This window comes from Python bivittatus, unplaced genomic scaffold (assembly GCF_059951505.1).
Source record: "Python bivittatus isolate LINGU-HERP-01145 unplaced genomic scaffold, Pbiv_v1 ctg000610_np1212, whole genome shotgun sequence".
Lineage (NCBI taxonomy): Eukaryota > Metazoa > Chordata > Lepidosauria > Squamata > Pythonidae > Python > Python bivittatus.
This window is the reverse complement of record NW_028277088.1, coordinates 41,200,423-41,217,876: the sequence shown is the minus strand read 5'-3', so window position 1 is coordinate 41,217,876 and position 17,454 is coordinate 41,200,423. Positions and strand designations below refer to the sequence as shown.

General features: G+C 38.4%; 1 protein-coding gene and 1 long non-coding RNA gene across 2 annotated transcripts in view; one reads left to right on the top strand and one right to left on the bottom strand.

Annotated features, from left to right (window-relative positions):
- Positions 1–15,249, top strand: part of TOPAZ1 (testis and ovary specific TOPAZ 1) — a 55,307-nt gene extending 40,058 nt beyond the window's left edge. Inside the window, exons 14-20 of the mRNA XM_025171378.2 lie at positions 1,356–1,530; positions 8,784–8,884; positions 10,280–10,445; positions 11,616–11,780; positions 13,031–13,234; positions 14,462–14,645; positions 14,982–15,249. Of these exons, the coding sequence (XP_025027146.2) occupies positions 1,356–1,530; positions 8,784–8,884; positions 10,280–10,445; positions 11,616–11,780; positions 13,031–13,234; positions 14,462–14,645; positions 14,982–15,192 (1,206 nt within the window). The 3' untranslated portion in view covers positions 15,193–15,249. The remainder of the gene's footprint in view (positions 1–1,355; positions 1,531–8,783; positions 8,885–10,279; positions 10,446–11,615; positions 11,781–13,030; positions 13,235–14,461; positions 14,646–14,981) is intronic.
- Positions 675–17,375, bottom strand: LOC148214605 (uncharacterized). The gene is made up of 3 exons (XR_015797939.1): positions 17,077–17,375; positions 8,337–8,601; positions 675–949 (listed from the first exon to the last, which is right to left on the bottom strand). It is a non-coding gene; the product is annotated as an uncharacterized LOC148214605 (long non-coding RNA).
- Positions 17,376–17,454: the final 79 nt, after the last annotated feature.

The window sequence follows — 17,454 nt, the reverse complement described above, 5'->3', positions numbered from 1 at the left end:
TCTAGTCTCTAATGACAAGCAGCATATTTTGCCTGCATGATCTGTCAATTTCTGATTGAACCTGACCATAAAACTCCTCAACCTTTTGCACAGTGGTTGTATAAACTTGAATAATTGCCATATTAATGGGGTTGTCCACAAAGTCTAATTGATATTATTTGGTCAGTGACTGCTTTGTACCTAAGTAGTATCCTTGCTATATCCTTTCTGACTGTTACTTCCTTGTTTTTCTTGTCCTGAATACTAAACAGTAAGATATTCTGCCGAAAGTGTCCAATCCTAGTCCATTTCAATTTGCTGATGCCTAAGATGTCAATGTATAGCCAATTCATTTAATCTTTCACTATGTGAAGCTTTCCCATATTCATGCTGCTTACTTTCCATGTTCCCAGCATAGTTCTGTCTTTTGCAAATTCATATTTTCCTGCATGGCAACATCAGCAACTAGATGTTTGGAAAGTTTTAATCTAGCCACATCATAACACCACTAGTACTCTGAAAAATCTTCAACTCTTCTTCCTCAGATTTTCTTCAGTAGCATTGAATGCCATCCAACCTGAGACACCCATCGTCCAGCACTGTACTGTTAATCACTTTAGCTTGTCTATCCATGTGGCTTCCATGATAAAATGCAGGAGTGGCTTTCCATTGTCTTCTCCTGTGCAGCATGAAATGATACTTTTGTCATTGTCATTAAAGTGGTAATCTGCCTCAAGCATCTTCCTTTATCAGTGCTACTAAGTATAGGTGCCTGCTTGCTTTAGCTGATCAGTTGGGAAGACCTTCACACACTTCAATGTTTTTCACTCATCCCTGACAGGAGCACATATATATCACCATCATAATAGCATAGCAGGATTTGTGGGGGATAGAGTTTTTTAATGGGGAAAAAACTCTTCAAGCTTCTTTTCAGATAGATTTCTCTCTCCTTTCAGCAGTGTAGTACAACCTTAAAAAAAGGTTATTGTTAAGTAAAGTAAGTAAAGTAAAGGTTATTGTTAAGTAAAGACAAATCATCTGTATACTTTGTCAAGGTGATGGAATGAATTTTAAGTAATTTTTTATATTTTTCCAATATTTCCAAAGTCAGATTGTATTTCACAAGAAAAACTTTGAATTGTTTCTGATAAAAAGTATTGTATAGTTGTATAACTGTTTTGGATGTTTGAATTGAATAAAATTGTAGAACTTACCAAATACAGTTATTGACAAGCAGTCAGGTATGAGGCAAAGCCTACTTAAAGAATTTGGTTGTACTTCAAAACAAAAGAAAATACTGCTATGTATTAAGTTTATAATATGTGTATTTGAATCATTGTTAGTAATTCTATTCATCTTTTCTCACTTTTGAACAGCATTGTAAAGAAAAAAGTGACTGGGCTAAATTGGGAACTTTGTACGTTAATGTGAAGAGAGCATGTAAAAATGTTGATAACCTTGAAAAATACTCATTGTATGTTGCTAGCATACTAATCAGTTCAGTGAAGGAAGAGAAGCCAGGCATTCCATTTTGTGAATTTGCAGCTGCAGGTAAAATGTGCAAATATTGTCAAATATTACAGGGTTACATGCAAAAAAAAAAAAGTCCTCTTTAAATGAAAGTTGAATGTGGTTCACCAAAAATATCAGTTCTACTTAACCTCCTCTGCTATGGAAATGATGAATTTATCTTCTACTTCATTGCTCATCATCCCATTGACTTTGAAAAGCAGGAATATTTTTTGTTGAATGTATATGAAGGAGGCCTCTCTCCTTTAGTTCTGCTCCTACCTAATCTCTGATAGCAGATCATAGTTAAGAGCTCCACTATCTGTTGGTAGCTCTTATGAAGGAAGAATACCCAACAGTTTGATTCCTATCACTAGATAAATGGATTTATCAGATATTGAGATTACTCAGTTTGTTTTCACTCAGTAGGCACTAATCCAGGTTCTCTCTCATTTTTCTCTCATGAGCTATGTGCAGAGGCAACAGCAGCTGCAGCTATGGAAACTGCCCCAAGTATCACACGGTCCCTCTAAGCAGCCTCTACTAAGGGCTTACCTCAGTTCCTGCTGGGAATGGAGGAATCCAGACATTAGTGGCAGCTGATCCTATTTCTGCCTATGATTAGTGGAGCTGCTCCTCATCCAGAATTTTGCCAGTAGATCAGACTGATAATTCTGTTGAGGTCCCTCACTCTGACACCTATAGTTTTAATTCCCCAGAGGAAAGTGAGCAACACCTTTCAAGTCCCCATTGACCACAGCTAATGAAATGCCCGCAGCACTGGTGTTAAATAGTTATGGCAACCTCCAGTAATCAACCAGGTAATCTCATATAACAGTTTAGTCTGTCCTAAGGGTAATGATGTTATGAGCTACTGTTGCCTTAATCCAGGAAGCTGGCAAAGGTTCCCCTAGCCATGTCTCTCCTGTGCCTATCTAGTGGTAGCTATGAGTATAGGAGAACCCCTAAGTTGTGGACATATTTCTTCTGGGGAAATATCCTGCCCAGAATCACTTCCAGTGCAGTCTAGATGTTTCTGGACAAACAAGAACTTGGGCTTCCTTGAGTTCCGTTGTTTCTCCTTATTCAATCTCACAGCCTCCAGTACATCTCCAGCTCAGCTGAGATGATATATACAGTCAGGTCCAGAAATATTGGGACATTGACACAGTTCTAACATCTTTGGCTCTATACACCACCACAATGGATTTGGAATGAAACAAACACAATGTGCGTTAACTGCAGACTGTCAGCTTTAATTTGAAGGTATGTACATCCAACTCAGGTGAACGGTATAGGAATTAAAACAGTTTGCATATGTGCCTCCCACTTGTTAAGGGACCAAAAGTAATGGGACAGAATAATAATCATACATCAAACTTTCCCTTTTTAATACTTGGTTGCAAATCCGTTGCAGTCAATCACAGCCTGAAGTCTGGAACGCATAGACATCACCAGACGCTGGGTTTCATCCCTGGTGATGCTCTGCCAGGCCTCTACTGCAACTGTCTTCAGTTCCTGCTTGTTCTTGGGGCATTTTCCCTTCAGTTTTGTCTTCAGCAAGTGAAATGCATGCTCAATGGGATTCAGGTCAGGTGATTGACTTGGCCATTGCATAACATTCCACTTCTGTCCCTTCAAACACTCTGGTTGCTTTTGCAGTATGCTTTGGGTCATTGTCCATCTGTACTGTGAAGCGCTGTCCAATGAGTTCTGCAGCATTTGGCTGAATGTCAGCAGATAATATTGCCCGAAACACTGCAGAATTCATCCTGCTGCTTTTGTCAGCAGTCACATCATCAATAAATACAAGAGAACCAGTTCCATTGGCAGCCATACATGCCCACGCCATGACACTTCCACCACCATGCTTCACTGATGAGGTGGTATGCTTAGGATCATGAGCAGTTCCTTTCCTTCTCCATACTCTTCTCTTCCCATCACTCTGGTACAAGTTGATCTTGGTCTCATCTGCCCATAGATGTTGTTCCAGAACTGTGAAGGCTTTTTTAGATGTCGTTTGGCAAACTCTAATCTGGCCTTCCTGTTTTTGAGGTTCACCAATGGTTTACATCTTGTGGTGAACCCTCTGTATTCACTCTGGTGACGTCTTCTTTTGATTGTTGACTTTGACACACATACACCTACCTCCTGGAGAGTGTTCTTGATCTGGCCAACTGTTGTGAAGGGTGTTTTCTTCACCAGGGAACGGATTCTTCGGTCATCCACCACAGTTGTTTTCCGTTGTCTCCCGGGTCTTTTGGTGTTGCTGAGCTCACCGGTGCGTTCCTTCTTTTTGAGAATGTTCCAAACAGTTGTTTTGGCCACGCCTAATGTTCTTGCTATCTCTCTGATGGGTTTGTTTTGTTTCTTCAGCCTAATGATGGCTTGCTTCACTGATAGTGACAGCTCTTTGGATCTCATCTTGAGAGTAGACAGCAACAGATTCCAAATGCAAATAGCACACTTGAAATGAACTCTGGACCTTTTATCTGCACATTGTAATTGGGGTACTGAAGGAATATCACACACCTGGCCATGGAACAGCTGAGAAGCCAATTGTCCCATTACTTTTGGTCCCTTCACAAGTGGGAGGCACATATGCAAACTGTTGTAATTCCTATACCGTTCACCTGAGTTGGATGTACATACCCTCAAATTAAAGCTGATAGTCTGCAGTTAACGCACATTGTGTTTGTTTCATTCCAAATCCATTGTGGTGGTGTATAGAGCCAAAGATGTTAGAATTGTGTCGATGTCCCAATATTTCTGGACCTGACTGTATGTGGGTATAATCAGCATACTGATTGATAACTCTCCCAACAGCTTCATAATGATATTAAAAAGCAGGGCAGACAGACAAGCAAACCCTGACATACCATGCAGGGGAACAACCATCAAGTTGACCTTTCTTCCTCCATTACCACCAACTGGAACCACTCACTCAGGAGAGTGCAGAACCATTGTGGTATAATGCCTCCCCCCTCCTAACCCTTGCAAGTAACCCAAAAGAATAACACAATAGACGGTAATGTGGGCCACCAAGAAGTCCAAACGGATTGGAGGGTTGAAGTCCAAGCAAATGTCCTCAGTCTAAGTGATCAGTGTAGTTTTTATTCCACATCCAGGGCTGAACCATGACTGGAAAGAATTGAGATAGTCTGCTTTTTCTATGGTGCTCTGCAGCTGCATCCCAATTTTACTTGATAACCTGCCCCAGAAAGGGGCGGTTAGGGACTGTCCAGTAATTCTCCAGCATGGCTGGTTCCAGGGAGGGTCTTTTCAGATTGGAGGTGCACCGCCACCTATGTCAAGGCATTTGACAACATTGCTGCTTCTAAAGAGGCATTGACCATCTCCCAGAAATATCCAGTCATGCTACCACCAGCTGCCTGAATGAGTCAGGTGACACATGGATCCAGCCCATACAGTAACTCATAGGGAGTTACTCTTAGTCACTGTTCCCCTAGAGAGAGCAGATAACTCTAAACAAGGCAGGTGAGTCACAATCTACCAACACAAGTACAAACACTAAGCCACCCCTTATTGCCACATTGTGGGCTCAAGCAATCAATTTTAAATTCAAAGCTATGCTAATTACTTGCATCCTCAAAGAGGGGAAACCATTCAGAAATGTCCTTGAAATCAAGAATGAGAAAGTCCTAACAGCACCCACCAAGGAAGAGGAAAGCAAGGGATATGGGGGTTCACTATCCTTTTACCCCTACTTGCTCTGTGAGAGGAAGAGAGAAATACAAGGCTACAGGCCAGACAAGGGCTCCTGCTTCACAATCTTCCACAAGGGAGTCAGGAGTCAGTAGGCAGTTGCCTGCAGGTTTTTCCTCACTCTTAAGAGGCAAATAACAGATGTGTAAATCCTAAGCACAATTTTGATATATGGGAATCTATGTGTTTATGCCTCCTAGTCATTATGTTTTGTCTCCCAGGTCTATATCTAGAAAAGTATAATTTGATGCTCAAAGACACAGGATCTCCATAGCATTTGAGCAATCTGTAAATAGGTTTTTTGGCTCCTGCTCAATATATGTTATAGTTCCAAAGAAGAATAATGGGATCAGCACTGGAACTGAAGAGGGTTAATTTCTTTGTGCACTACCACAGATTTCACATGGAGATACTGAAATGAATCCTGGAATACCTTCAGAAGGGATGTAATGGCATCCTAAGACCTGAGAGAAATGGATGATTTCTCTAAGATCCAGTTCACCTAATCGTAGGAAGTACCTCCAAAATACATGCTGTATAGGCAGGCCTCCTATTTGGTTTGTCATTGTGTCTTGCCAAGATTACAATGGCATTGGTACCTGAACTGAGAAAACATTGCCTAACATATATCCTTATTTAGACATATGATTTGTTCAGGGTTCAAACAGTATTTAGGAAACTCCAGTGTTTATCAGTGTCCAGATTGCTGGTCAACCTGGGACAAGCACACACTTTGTTATCTCCAATACCTTTCTCTTCCCAGAAAAATATGATTTTCACGCAGACACCAGGAAGAACCACTACAGAATTTTGTCAATGATGGAACTAGCTAAGCTATAAGGACTAATGAGTATCATTATCAATTTGGTCCTTCCATGTTCTCTGCAGCAACAATAAGCATTGGTTCTGTAACAACTAGAATGCTTAAAAACACCACAATTTAGTGTCAGTTCCCTTGTGGTATTACGTCTGTATACTGATAATTGTCATCAGCATTGAAGAAGGGAAACCCTATGTGAAACTCTCTTCATGTGGTGTGATAACAAATGCAAATTGAAAAGTTTGGATGTGATTTACTGCATGGATAAGGTGGCTCAGGGTTTATGGAGTATATCTGGATCAAATACAAATCAGCTGCTTGAAATTGTAGCAATGAAGCTAGCAATTTTCAGGTTTCAAGCTCTGATCTGGAATTACCACAAACTTATTGTTATAGTCAACCAAACAACTTAAGCACATCATCTGTGCCAGAAGGGTGTGAAGCTCTGTTTCCTCATGAGGGAGACCACCAGACTTTTTTCAAGTGTAGTAGCACCTCCTTTCATTTTTATGGTACATTTTGAAGCTACACAGTTCAAAGGTGGACTGGCTAAACCTGATGGTTTTTGATCTGAAGGAGTGGACCATACATGTGATAACTTTCAAATATGTGGAGCATTTCAGCAGATTAAAAATTGATCTGCCCTCTTTTCCCATCAGTTCCAAGGTCTAGTATTTCTTGATTTCCATTGTAGAGGGCAGAAGTACTGGTAGCTTTGATTATTATTTGGCCTCAAATTCTTTGTAGCAATTTGATTGCTAGAGTAATACACAAGGTTCTTTGGGAACTTGCAGAAGTAATCTTGGCTCTCTTTTGGCCCGGAAGAACCTGTATTTTCAACTCTGAAATAGTTACCTATCAGTCCTCCACTACATTTTCCATTTTTCACAAACCTACCCCAAGGAACTTTCCTTAATCTGGATCCAGGGTGTTTACAACCTTTTGCTTGAAGGCTGATTAGCTACAATGCCATGGAATGCAATGTGATGAGAATGTGTTCTCCTAGTGCATTGCAGATCCTTTACTACCCAGCTTTACAAGGTGATCTGGTGGGCTTTCTGTTGCTAATCCAAATGAAAGGTATTTTGGAGAAGATTCTGGGGTGTCAGGTAGATGAATTACGTAGATCATTTCCAGTCAAGGTTCAGACTTGGGCATAATATACAAACATTGGTCATTGATGAGTAACTTTTTTGGGAACTGGATGAAGAGAATGTGATCCTCCTGGTCTTTTAGACCTCCCAGTGTTGTTGATTTTTTTTATACCAACAACTATGGTATCCTTTTGGACCACCTACATTGAAGTAGGACACCTTTCTAAGGGAGTTCTGCTTCTTCCTAAGTATGCAGTTCCAGTTAATAGTTGTGGGGAGGGAGCAGTCATGCCCATTTTGTTCCAATGTGGGTTGCCACAGGTGTTTTCTCTTTAACATCTGCATGAAACTGCTGGGAGAAGTCATTTTGGAGTCCTCTATCAGTATGAATTATACATATACAGTACAAACGATACATTATACAGATATACTGTGGCAGTCTTAACCCAGTGCCCTTATGAGAAGTTGGATGGGTTGAAATAAACTCAGATTGAATCCTAACGAGAGTTACTGATTGTCCAGAAACATTGGCTTCTGTTCATTTTTGATGATTGGTTTGGATGGAGTCATACTTTCCCTATAGGAGTGGGTCTGTGACCTGGCGGTTCTAATGGACCTGTGGCTCCTGCTAGAATAGCAGGTGGAGACCCAACTTAGACTAGTGTACCAGTTGCTGCCCTTTGTGGATAAAAAAAAAAAGCCCTGGCAAAGGTAACATGTTCTTGTCATCAGCATTTATGCTACCATGCTGCATGATAAATACATTTAGGGCAACAGGGTAGGGCTATATTTGAAAATGACTTGGAAGCTATAGCTGCTGCTGCTGCAGAAAACAGCAGCCACAGAATGCAGCAGCCAATGCTAACAAGGGAGGGTTGCTATTGTAGCGCACCACTAACACGCCAGTCATTGCACTGATTGCCAGTAGCTTTCTGTGCCCAGTGGTTCCAGGATGGTTCAGGAGAGGAGTAAGAGTGGAGGGGAAAAAAGCAAAGTTGAAGGCTTTCCCTGACAGTGGTATGTGCAGATAGGCAGGGGAGGGAAGAGAAAGCACTAGGAAGATCAGGACCAGGAAAGCCAATGAGATATACCATTGGCAGTGGGGGCAGTTGAGGGCAAAGTGAGAAGGGAAAACGTTAGGAAATGAGCAAGCAGTGTGAATAAAAAGGCAAGAGTGGTGCAATGTACACCAGCCTTGCTATACTCACCCCATAAAGTAAATTCAGAATTCCTCTGGATGTGTTTTGGTTGAAACTTGGAGCAATCAAAATGTTCAGGGTTTTATTTCTCCAAAGCCATGGACAGTCCAAAATTGTTTGGCAGAACTTCCAGAATGTGCTGTTTGCTGTTTTGTTTTTGTTTTTTCTTCCTCATCAAAAGAAAGCATATTTTCTCTTCTGGGTACACCCAGCTGACTTCACAGGATCATGAGGATGAAATTAAGAGAGATCTCCATGTATTCCACTTTGAGTGCTCCAAGAAAAAAATGGAATAAATAATAATTTTCTACTTGAGGAAAACTCAATTAAGATTTCATACATTACATGTTCCCCATATCTTATTTATATGTAACTTGTTTCAAAAATGATATTTCCTTTGCTCCATTTAAAAACATAATGCTACTAAACATAAAATAACTCTTATTAATTTTTTAGTTAATGCTGATGCTCATCGCGATGAAGGAGACATGACTTCATTAGGAAGGATTGGTATTAGTGTCATGTTTTCATATTACAAAATACACCAGTGGTCAAAGGTAACTTACAAAGTCATAATGCTAATTATTACCTGGAATGTTAATTTGAGGGGTGGGCCATAGATATTATATGTCGCTACATGCCTTGTAAGCCCCACATATGTTTTCCTATTGAATAGCCATCAACTGAGGGATCATCAGTTGAGTGGGAAACAAATTACTTTTCAGATCTTCTTTCAAGTATATGGTAGAGGGAGTTAATAAGACAAGAATTCTTCTTTCTGCAGGTGAGAATGAGATATTTAGGCAAGACAGTTTAAAGTTAAGAGACTTAACATTTCTCTCAGTTCGTGCCAATGGGATGTGTGTGTGTGTGTGTGTGTGTGTGTGTGTTTGAAATCTTTGGATACTTTCTCATAGATATATATATTTTGAATGTGAGGATGAAGAAATGAATGCTGTTTTCCTAACTTTGCCCTGATATAAATACATAAATCAAAAAGTTACATTACATTAATAATTTCCACATTGCTAGATTCTAGTTACTAGAATTTTGGCCCAATTTTGAATAGTTACATTAAAAGATGGGAAAGTTTAACAATGTCTGTCCTTAATTGACAATTCAAACTTTAAATACATAGTATTTCAAAATTCTGTTTTTTTCTGCTTACTGAAATAACAGTGTCAGAAATATCAGATTTTTAGAATAATGTAAAAATACTTAAAGGACCAATATTGCCAACGTTAAAAATTCTAGTTTCATGAACCTGTTATGAGCAGAACCCATAGAAAAGAGAGTTCTAAATATATCCATAATTGCAGTGCACAATTTCTTTCAAGGATCCATTTCTTGGGAAGTAGATGGGGTGAGGAAAAAGACAGTGTGCTGTGCTCTCTTTTGTGTATGTCATGTGCACTGGAGATCAGTTGAAGGGCGTATTGATTATGCAGTAGGGCTAGGCCTACATTTTCCTAGATGTTTAAAAGGCATATTGATATGATGCATGTTCTACCCTTGAGACATGACTTTTTCTAACTTGGAAAAATCCCAGTCAAATTAATTGCTCAAGTCAAGATACAGGAGAGAGTCTTCTGAACCAAATTATTATTGAATAACTAGAATATCAATTTTTAAAAGTCCAATTCAGTGAAGCTGAAGCACTCATATAATATCTATCTTTTTGTGCCCTTACCCTGGAGGGCAGAGAACATGGTGCGATTCTGGCATATCAAGTCATAATCTTGAATAAATTTATAGCCCAAAGAGAATTTCCAGTGGTAGAGAGTTGAGTTGGGATTTGAATACACTGATAACTTCAAAACCATTATTTTCAAATGCCAGTACCATTACTGTTTCTGAAATGAAGGCACTAATCAAACTACATGTGAACCAATATTAGGAAGCATGAAATTGTTAGTAATATTCATTCCTAATTTCTCCTTTTTTTATGTTAGGCCAAGAAGGTTCTGGATGTGCTTCACGCTTTAAAGATACACTTCACATTTTTTAAAGGATTTCTTGGACAAGAGCAGTTGGCTTCAAGATGTCATATTGTTAATGTTGCTGTGGAAATCTTTCTCAAATGTGGGAGCCTTGATGGAGCATTATGGGTATTGAGAGGTAAATTTAAATTAACAAAATCAGGTTTCAAAAGATACGTTTAAGTTCTGATTTTGGAATATATTTTGAATAATGTCATAACAAAAGCATATGCTAACAGCCAAAACACTACATCTGAAACATTTTTATTCCACTGTCTTTGAAGACAGCCAAAAAGATGTCTTCAAAGAAGCTAAAATTATTATCAATAAAAAGATTCCTGTTAGCAGACTTAAAATCGAAAAGACACATTTCAGAAAGAACAGGAGAAAAAGATAAAAAGGTTATATTTAAATTACATGTTTTCAGTACTTAATGAGTCTCAAAGTAATGAAGAAATACAGGTGCATGCAAACATTAATCCCCCCCTCATCAATTGTATATTTCCAGGAATTCCTAAGAGAACAAAAGCTGAAAAAACCTTTACAGTGGTACCTCGGGTCACGAACTTAATTCGTTCCGCGACCCGAATCAGATTTTCCCATAAGGTTCAATGTAAATACGGTTAATCCGTTCTGACCCCTCCGAATTTGGTCGCCAACCGATTTTGGTTGCGACCCGAATCAAATTTTCCCATAAGGTTCAATGTAATTACAGTTAATCTGTTCTGAACCATATGTATTTTTTTTTTTTAAACCACAAAAATATGACACAAAGTACAGTACGAAGAGAGAGAACGCTAACCTTGCTCGACGTGACTTCTGGCCTGGAGGACAGGAAGGCGGGTGGGAAGGCGGTTATTGCTTGGAGGGAGAGTCCCCCTCCCTACAGGAAGCCATGACCACATGTCACGGCATGGAAAATGGCCGTGGATCCTGTTCGTCACCCGATCCGGCGTTCGTGAACGGAAGCAAAATTTTGCGAACGGTGCTGTTCGTGACCCGAATTGGTCGTGAACAGAAGCGTTCGTGACCCGAGGTATCCCTCTCCTGTGATTTGTTGCTTCTAGTGATGCTTAGGGAAATTTTTCAGCAACTGTTCCAAGAGTAGAATATAAGGACTTGTGGTTTTTATAAGAACACTACTATATTCCCTCAAGACTACATTGTGTAGCTCAAGTAATATTAGGAAACTATATTATTTCTAAAGGCCATTTAGAAAGCATACTATTTGGGATTAGTCCTGTGATTTTGTTTGTTGAAGTATATTCTCTTTAACAGTTTTAAAACATCAGCATTAATCTCTCCACAGAGTCAGAATGGATAATAAGTACAGCATCATGGCCTTGTGATAGAATGGATGTCCTCAATCGACATAATCTGCTATATACTATAGCATCTGACTTAATGACAAAGAACCGGTATGGAGAAACGTTTGAAGTCTTACGAAATCTCCCAGGCTTTCAGAATACTTGTGGTAAGTTGTTAGTACCTCTGTGTTACTTAGTACTAAGATTACAGAAATTTTAGTTTGAATCTGAGTCATGGCGATTTTCATTACCCAGAGGTGCTTGTGATTGGGAGTATATAAACAAATATCTCTATTTTTGGTCACTTAATAAATCACATTCGCCAATAAAGGTAGCTCTACTTATTCACAGGGATTCTGTGCCCTCTCAGCCACAGGGCCTAACCTTTGGAATAGCCTGAGATCCGATGGCCTATACCCTGTTGGCCTTCTGGAAGGTTGTGAAGACCATACTTTTTCTAAGGTATTAGGGACAGGATATTAGTGGAGACCCATATATCTATTGGTGTTGTGATTTGTTTTGAGGCACCTTGGTTATAGCATGATTATGATGATGATTAATTGTATTCTGTACTGTTTTGTTTTGGTTTTTTTATTAATACAGTTTTTATGTATTGTTCGTTGGCTGCCCAGATTTACTTGTTTAAGATGGGTGGCCATATAAATTTTTCAAACAAATAAATAAAACTATAGATAACAATACCCTGAATGAGTTCTTGAAAAAAAAAAAAAGTGTCCAGACGCATAAAAGCTCATGTACTATTTTGCATGTGCATAAGGTAACAGAAAACAAGATGAAAACCTTTACGGGTATCAAAAATTGGGTTGTCTAGAAACAGCAAATATTAGATCTGCAGAAAATGAGGACCACCTACACTAAAAATTGCACCTTTGTTTTGTTTCAAGTGTTTCCTCTGGATATTTCATTTTACTAACCTAAGCTTGGCAACTGTTTTTTCCTTCAGTAAGAGGAAACTGTTTAGTTTAAAGCAACTATTTCTTTTTGTTTGTATCCTATGTATATTTCCTGAGATCCTTAAAATTAAGAAATTTTAAGGGACTTTTGGAAAAAGTCCCTTAAAAATGTTTTGCTTGATAGTTTGCAGATCTTCATAAAATTTGTGTTCTCATAAAATGTATTTTCAGATAGTATCTATTATAGCCCTTTTATTTGTACTGTATGTTCTTTTGAATTTTTAATATAAGGTATACATAACAATTTTGCAGTGTGCCTGGTTCCTATTTAAGAAGCTACTGTATGGAATTGAAGGAGAAAAAAATAAGTTTCTCAATTGTTCTTGACATCTATATAAGAACTTAAAACAGGAAAAAGTCTTTTATATAGTTTGCATCATTTCATTGATGAAAGAAGTAGTCTGCTTCATAGCTGAAGAATATTCCTAAATTTTCTCTTACAGACACTCTGGATGTATCCCAGTACAGCCTTTTGTTTAATAAACTGCTAAGTGCTTGTTCAGAAAGTAGGAACACTGGACTATCATCTGTTGTAGTAGAGTTCATGCTTGCAAGAAATATCCCTGTTGAATTTAATTTACTTCGAGCATTAATCACAGCACTGGGAAGAAGTTGTTTGTGGCTCAAGGCCAGGACACATTATAAAAGTAAGCTTTCTTAAAGATATATCATTTTTTATGGTTGAAAAACTTCACATAAAAATGTTTGCACAAAAAAATTATTCACAGTTCCATTAGCATTGAAGAATACTGCCCAGAATTATTTTGGAGACATCTACTTGGATGTCATTTTAAATTTATGAAACTTCTGATGGCATAAAAATCTGTTGTAGTAGACTGATGGGCAAACATTGAAATGGTTTGAGATTATTAAAAGGATTGTGTAAGACATCTGTATATTAACCATTCTGTGCATGGAACAGATGTTTTTTGGTGCTCCATGCCTGAACTAAAACATGTTTTGATCTGTTTCTGGGATGGAATGGATCTCTTTTATTCTAGATACATACCAAAACATGTTTGTTCTGGGCAGGAATGGTTTGAACAGGGGTAAAGAGCAGGAAAAAGCAAGGCTGGGTGTTTTCTTGGAGACCATATGTATAGACAACAGAGTGGCAACAGAGCAGGGCACTGGGAAGGTCTGGGGATGAGCAGGCCAGCATGTTAGCCCTACACAGGAGGAGGCAACATGCACCAGTATTGGTCTACCTGCCTTGTAAAATCACTTAGGGGTTCTTCAAAAATTTATTTTGGCAAAAACTCAGAACCACAATTACATTTCAGATTGTATTTCTGCTGAACTGCAGCCAATCTGAACAGTTCATCAGAACTTCCAGAACATAATGGTGGCTTGGATTCATAATAAAACATACTTTCTACTGCATCCCTAATTATTATCATTGAGATGTTACCTGCTTGCTATAATTTAAGACTTGTGTGATACATATATTTTCAAGTAGACCCATGTTTTTTCTAAATTTCATACATTGGATTTTTTTAGAAGAGATTTATGGCAGGAAAAAAAGCATACTTCAGCAATATAACTTTGCTTCTTTTTTTAGAAAGGAAAAAAACCCTGGCCATTATTTAATAATCCATGGAAGAATTTTAAAGATGGTTTATAGTTTCCCATTTGTACTGGCATACATAAAATGTACTTGGGCATTCTAAATAAGCAACAAGGATTGCTAATTTTCTTCTCCTTTCCATTTATCAAGAATATCCAAAGGAGTTAACAGTATGAAAATGGAAAAAGTTCAGAGTTGTCTAGATGTAGAAGTAACCTTAAAAGTTGTAATAAGCTATAGAAACTAGAGATATATGTTTAGTCAGTGTTAACCCCTCTTCTCATTTTTTTTTCCTGTCACTTTTTAGGTGCTTTAGCATTGGGTTGCTATCCACCACCAGAGGGAAATCTTTATCGTAAACTTTTACTGATTCCTTCTTATATGACTGAAGTTGAAATGCTGTTAGCAATTGAAATATTTTTGGTTTCAAATGCTAGTAGTATTCAGAGTCCTGGAGCTTCCAGTCAGATACTTCAAATAGTATTAAAAAGGTTGGTGTCTATTCCAGATGTATGTGTAATCAGCTGAAAAAGTTGTTGCTCAAGTATTGATTTATCCCATGGAAAAGATGTTGTAATATTTTATTACTTCTTTATTTAGACATTTATATGGCTACCTATTAAGCAAATAACTCTGGTTAGCTAACAATACAGACCAATAAAACTAATATTTTATTAGTTGCTGACATAATTAAGTATAATAATGAATCAGGTATTCTTCCTTGCCTCCTTTCATTTCCAGTCATGGAAATGAAAGATTGCTATTGAAAGTCTTCCAGAACAACGGAATGTTAATCATAACTCTTGTGATTTTTAAAACTTTTCTAGATGTGAAGGTAACGATGTACGAAACAATGAAGACTATCAGAATGCTGTGGAGAGGCTGATTCAGGCTGCTCGCATATCTAATCCAAAGCTTTTCATAAAGCATTTGACAGTCAATGTTAATATGGAGCAAGTTTATAGTTTGGAGCATACTTGTGTACTTAAATGGTTGAAAGAAAATATGAAATGGGCAGGAAAAGTCTGGCTTTTTTAGTCAATTAAGACTTTGGTTACAGTAATCATTTAAAATCAATAAAGGTTGTTTCTGTTGTGTTCAGACTCTTATTTACATAATTCATTATTTCAGTTTCTATCATAAAGAAAATAATAGGGAATATGGCTTTCTAACGTGGCCAGTTCTTGATAAAAAATTTTCCTATGTCAGAATGTGCTCACAATTCAGGGTTTGAATTTGAGGTTACATAATCTTTACTGTCTCTGAAAAACAAGGCTGCTGTCATAGAAATAATGAGTTTACAGCTCTGAGGACAGTATATAATAAAAACCCCAATTCAAAGTAAACATAAGGGAAGTTTAAAAAAGAAACCAACCATAAACAGAAGCTTCAAAACACTGAAATCTTTAAACATGATGATAGAAATAAAAGATAAACTCTTCTTTGAGTTGAGCTCAGCTCCTGGGGATGTAATGGACATGTCCCTGTGTGGGGTGGGTTTTTTGGGGGGGGGGGTTGGTTGGTTGGTTGGTTGGTTTTTGCAACAGGAGAGGAGTGGTTTCCCTCTGCTTTGTTTCCCTGGACATTGTTTCTACTTCTCAGGCTAGCCTGAAATCCTGGTGTTGCCTGGTAGTATGCCATGTCTAGATCAAGCCTACTTACCTGATTAATATCCTCCAAGGTCCGTTAGGTAGTACCATTAAATCTGTTCAAATGACACAGCCAAAATGAAATAGGACTAGAAAGCTCAAAAGCATTAAAAGGTCTCGAGATTCAAATAGGTGTTCAGTGGATCTTTCCTGCAGAATGGTTCATAATGGGAGAAGGGTGTCTAATACTAAGTAAAATAGGGAGTGGTATGTTCATACTTAAGGCAAGATTATTTAAGAGATACTCCTTCAGATACTCAAGCCTTGAAATATCTTTTAAGTTAACACTAGCTGATTATACCATATTTGTAAAGCTTACTTTGAATCAGTACTAAGCGATGGCATTTTGTATTAAGCTTCTGAGCAAACTTGTCTTCCACATTCAAACTTGCATGGACAACTATTAGGTGTGCGTGTTAGCTTCTGTTCTGGTAATCATTCTTCAACACACAACTTATTTTCAGGACTCTAGGAATTCATGATTATAAGGTATAAAGCAAATCTAAATATCACAGAAACATTAAATTTATATTAAAGCAATTTAAGAATCTTTACCAGCAAAAGTAGTACAGACTTTTTCTTTTGTAATCTGTTCTCTGTTTTATATACAGTTTGTATGTCATGTGGTTTATTTTAGTGAACTCCATCACTGAGTTGATTGGCAGCCTTATAAAGTCATTCTCAATTCCTCTTATTTTCCTATGTACTTCCAAAGATCTTCCATCATTTGCCATCTGCATTAAGCTTTTTGAAAACTCATAAAGTGTTTCTAAGGTGTCCCATTTCTGAAAACATCTGGGTGACCAGTGGAATAAAAATATAATTATTCCTTAACTAATGGAACAATAAACTTATTGTTAGCATGTTTGGATATGGCTGCCATACCTGCCTGACCTCACCTGATCCAGGAAACTAGAGTCAGGCCTGGTTACTAGTTTGATGGAAGACCACCAAGAAATCTCAGGATTATAGACTAGATTGAGAAATCAAACATGGAGGAAGAGGGCAATAGAAAACCTACTTATGTCACGTGTGTGTCACTGCAGACTTTATAGCAGGAGAGCTGATTAGACTATGGTAGGAGTCTGGTGGTATCTTTTCAGACACAATTTTTATATTTACTCCATATTTGACAAAGCTGATGCCTTTTAATAAAATGCATTAAAAAAAAGTACTGGATTTCTGATGTGTCCCTTTAGTCACCACTGGTCATGGCCAACTCGAGAACATCTTAACTGCACTGAGTGATCTACACTTAGCATTTGTACAGTACCTCCAGCAGTTGGGCTTGGGAATGCCATTCTTTCCTCCGCTGAGATGAACGCGAGCTCATGTCTACTCTGAAATCTGGAATGAATGAACACTAAGCGCTCGCAGAGAAGGTTCTTGCCAACCGCTTAAAGGCTGGCCCCTGTACGTGCACGGCATAAAGACAAGGCTGAGGGGCTGAATTCCAGTTCCACTTAAAGGCCGAGGCCTTTCAACTGAAATTACAAAGGAACCTCGATACAGACGCTCTAATAAGTATCGCCTCAGCTAAACTCGCCTGCTAGGTGACGCGCGCTCCCGCAGCAGCTCTTGCTGCTGCGACAGCGGGTTAAAAGCGCAGAACTGGGCGGTGCCGTTCTGCCTGTCAGAACGCGGGGGGGGG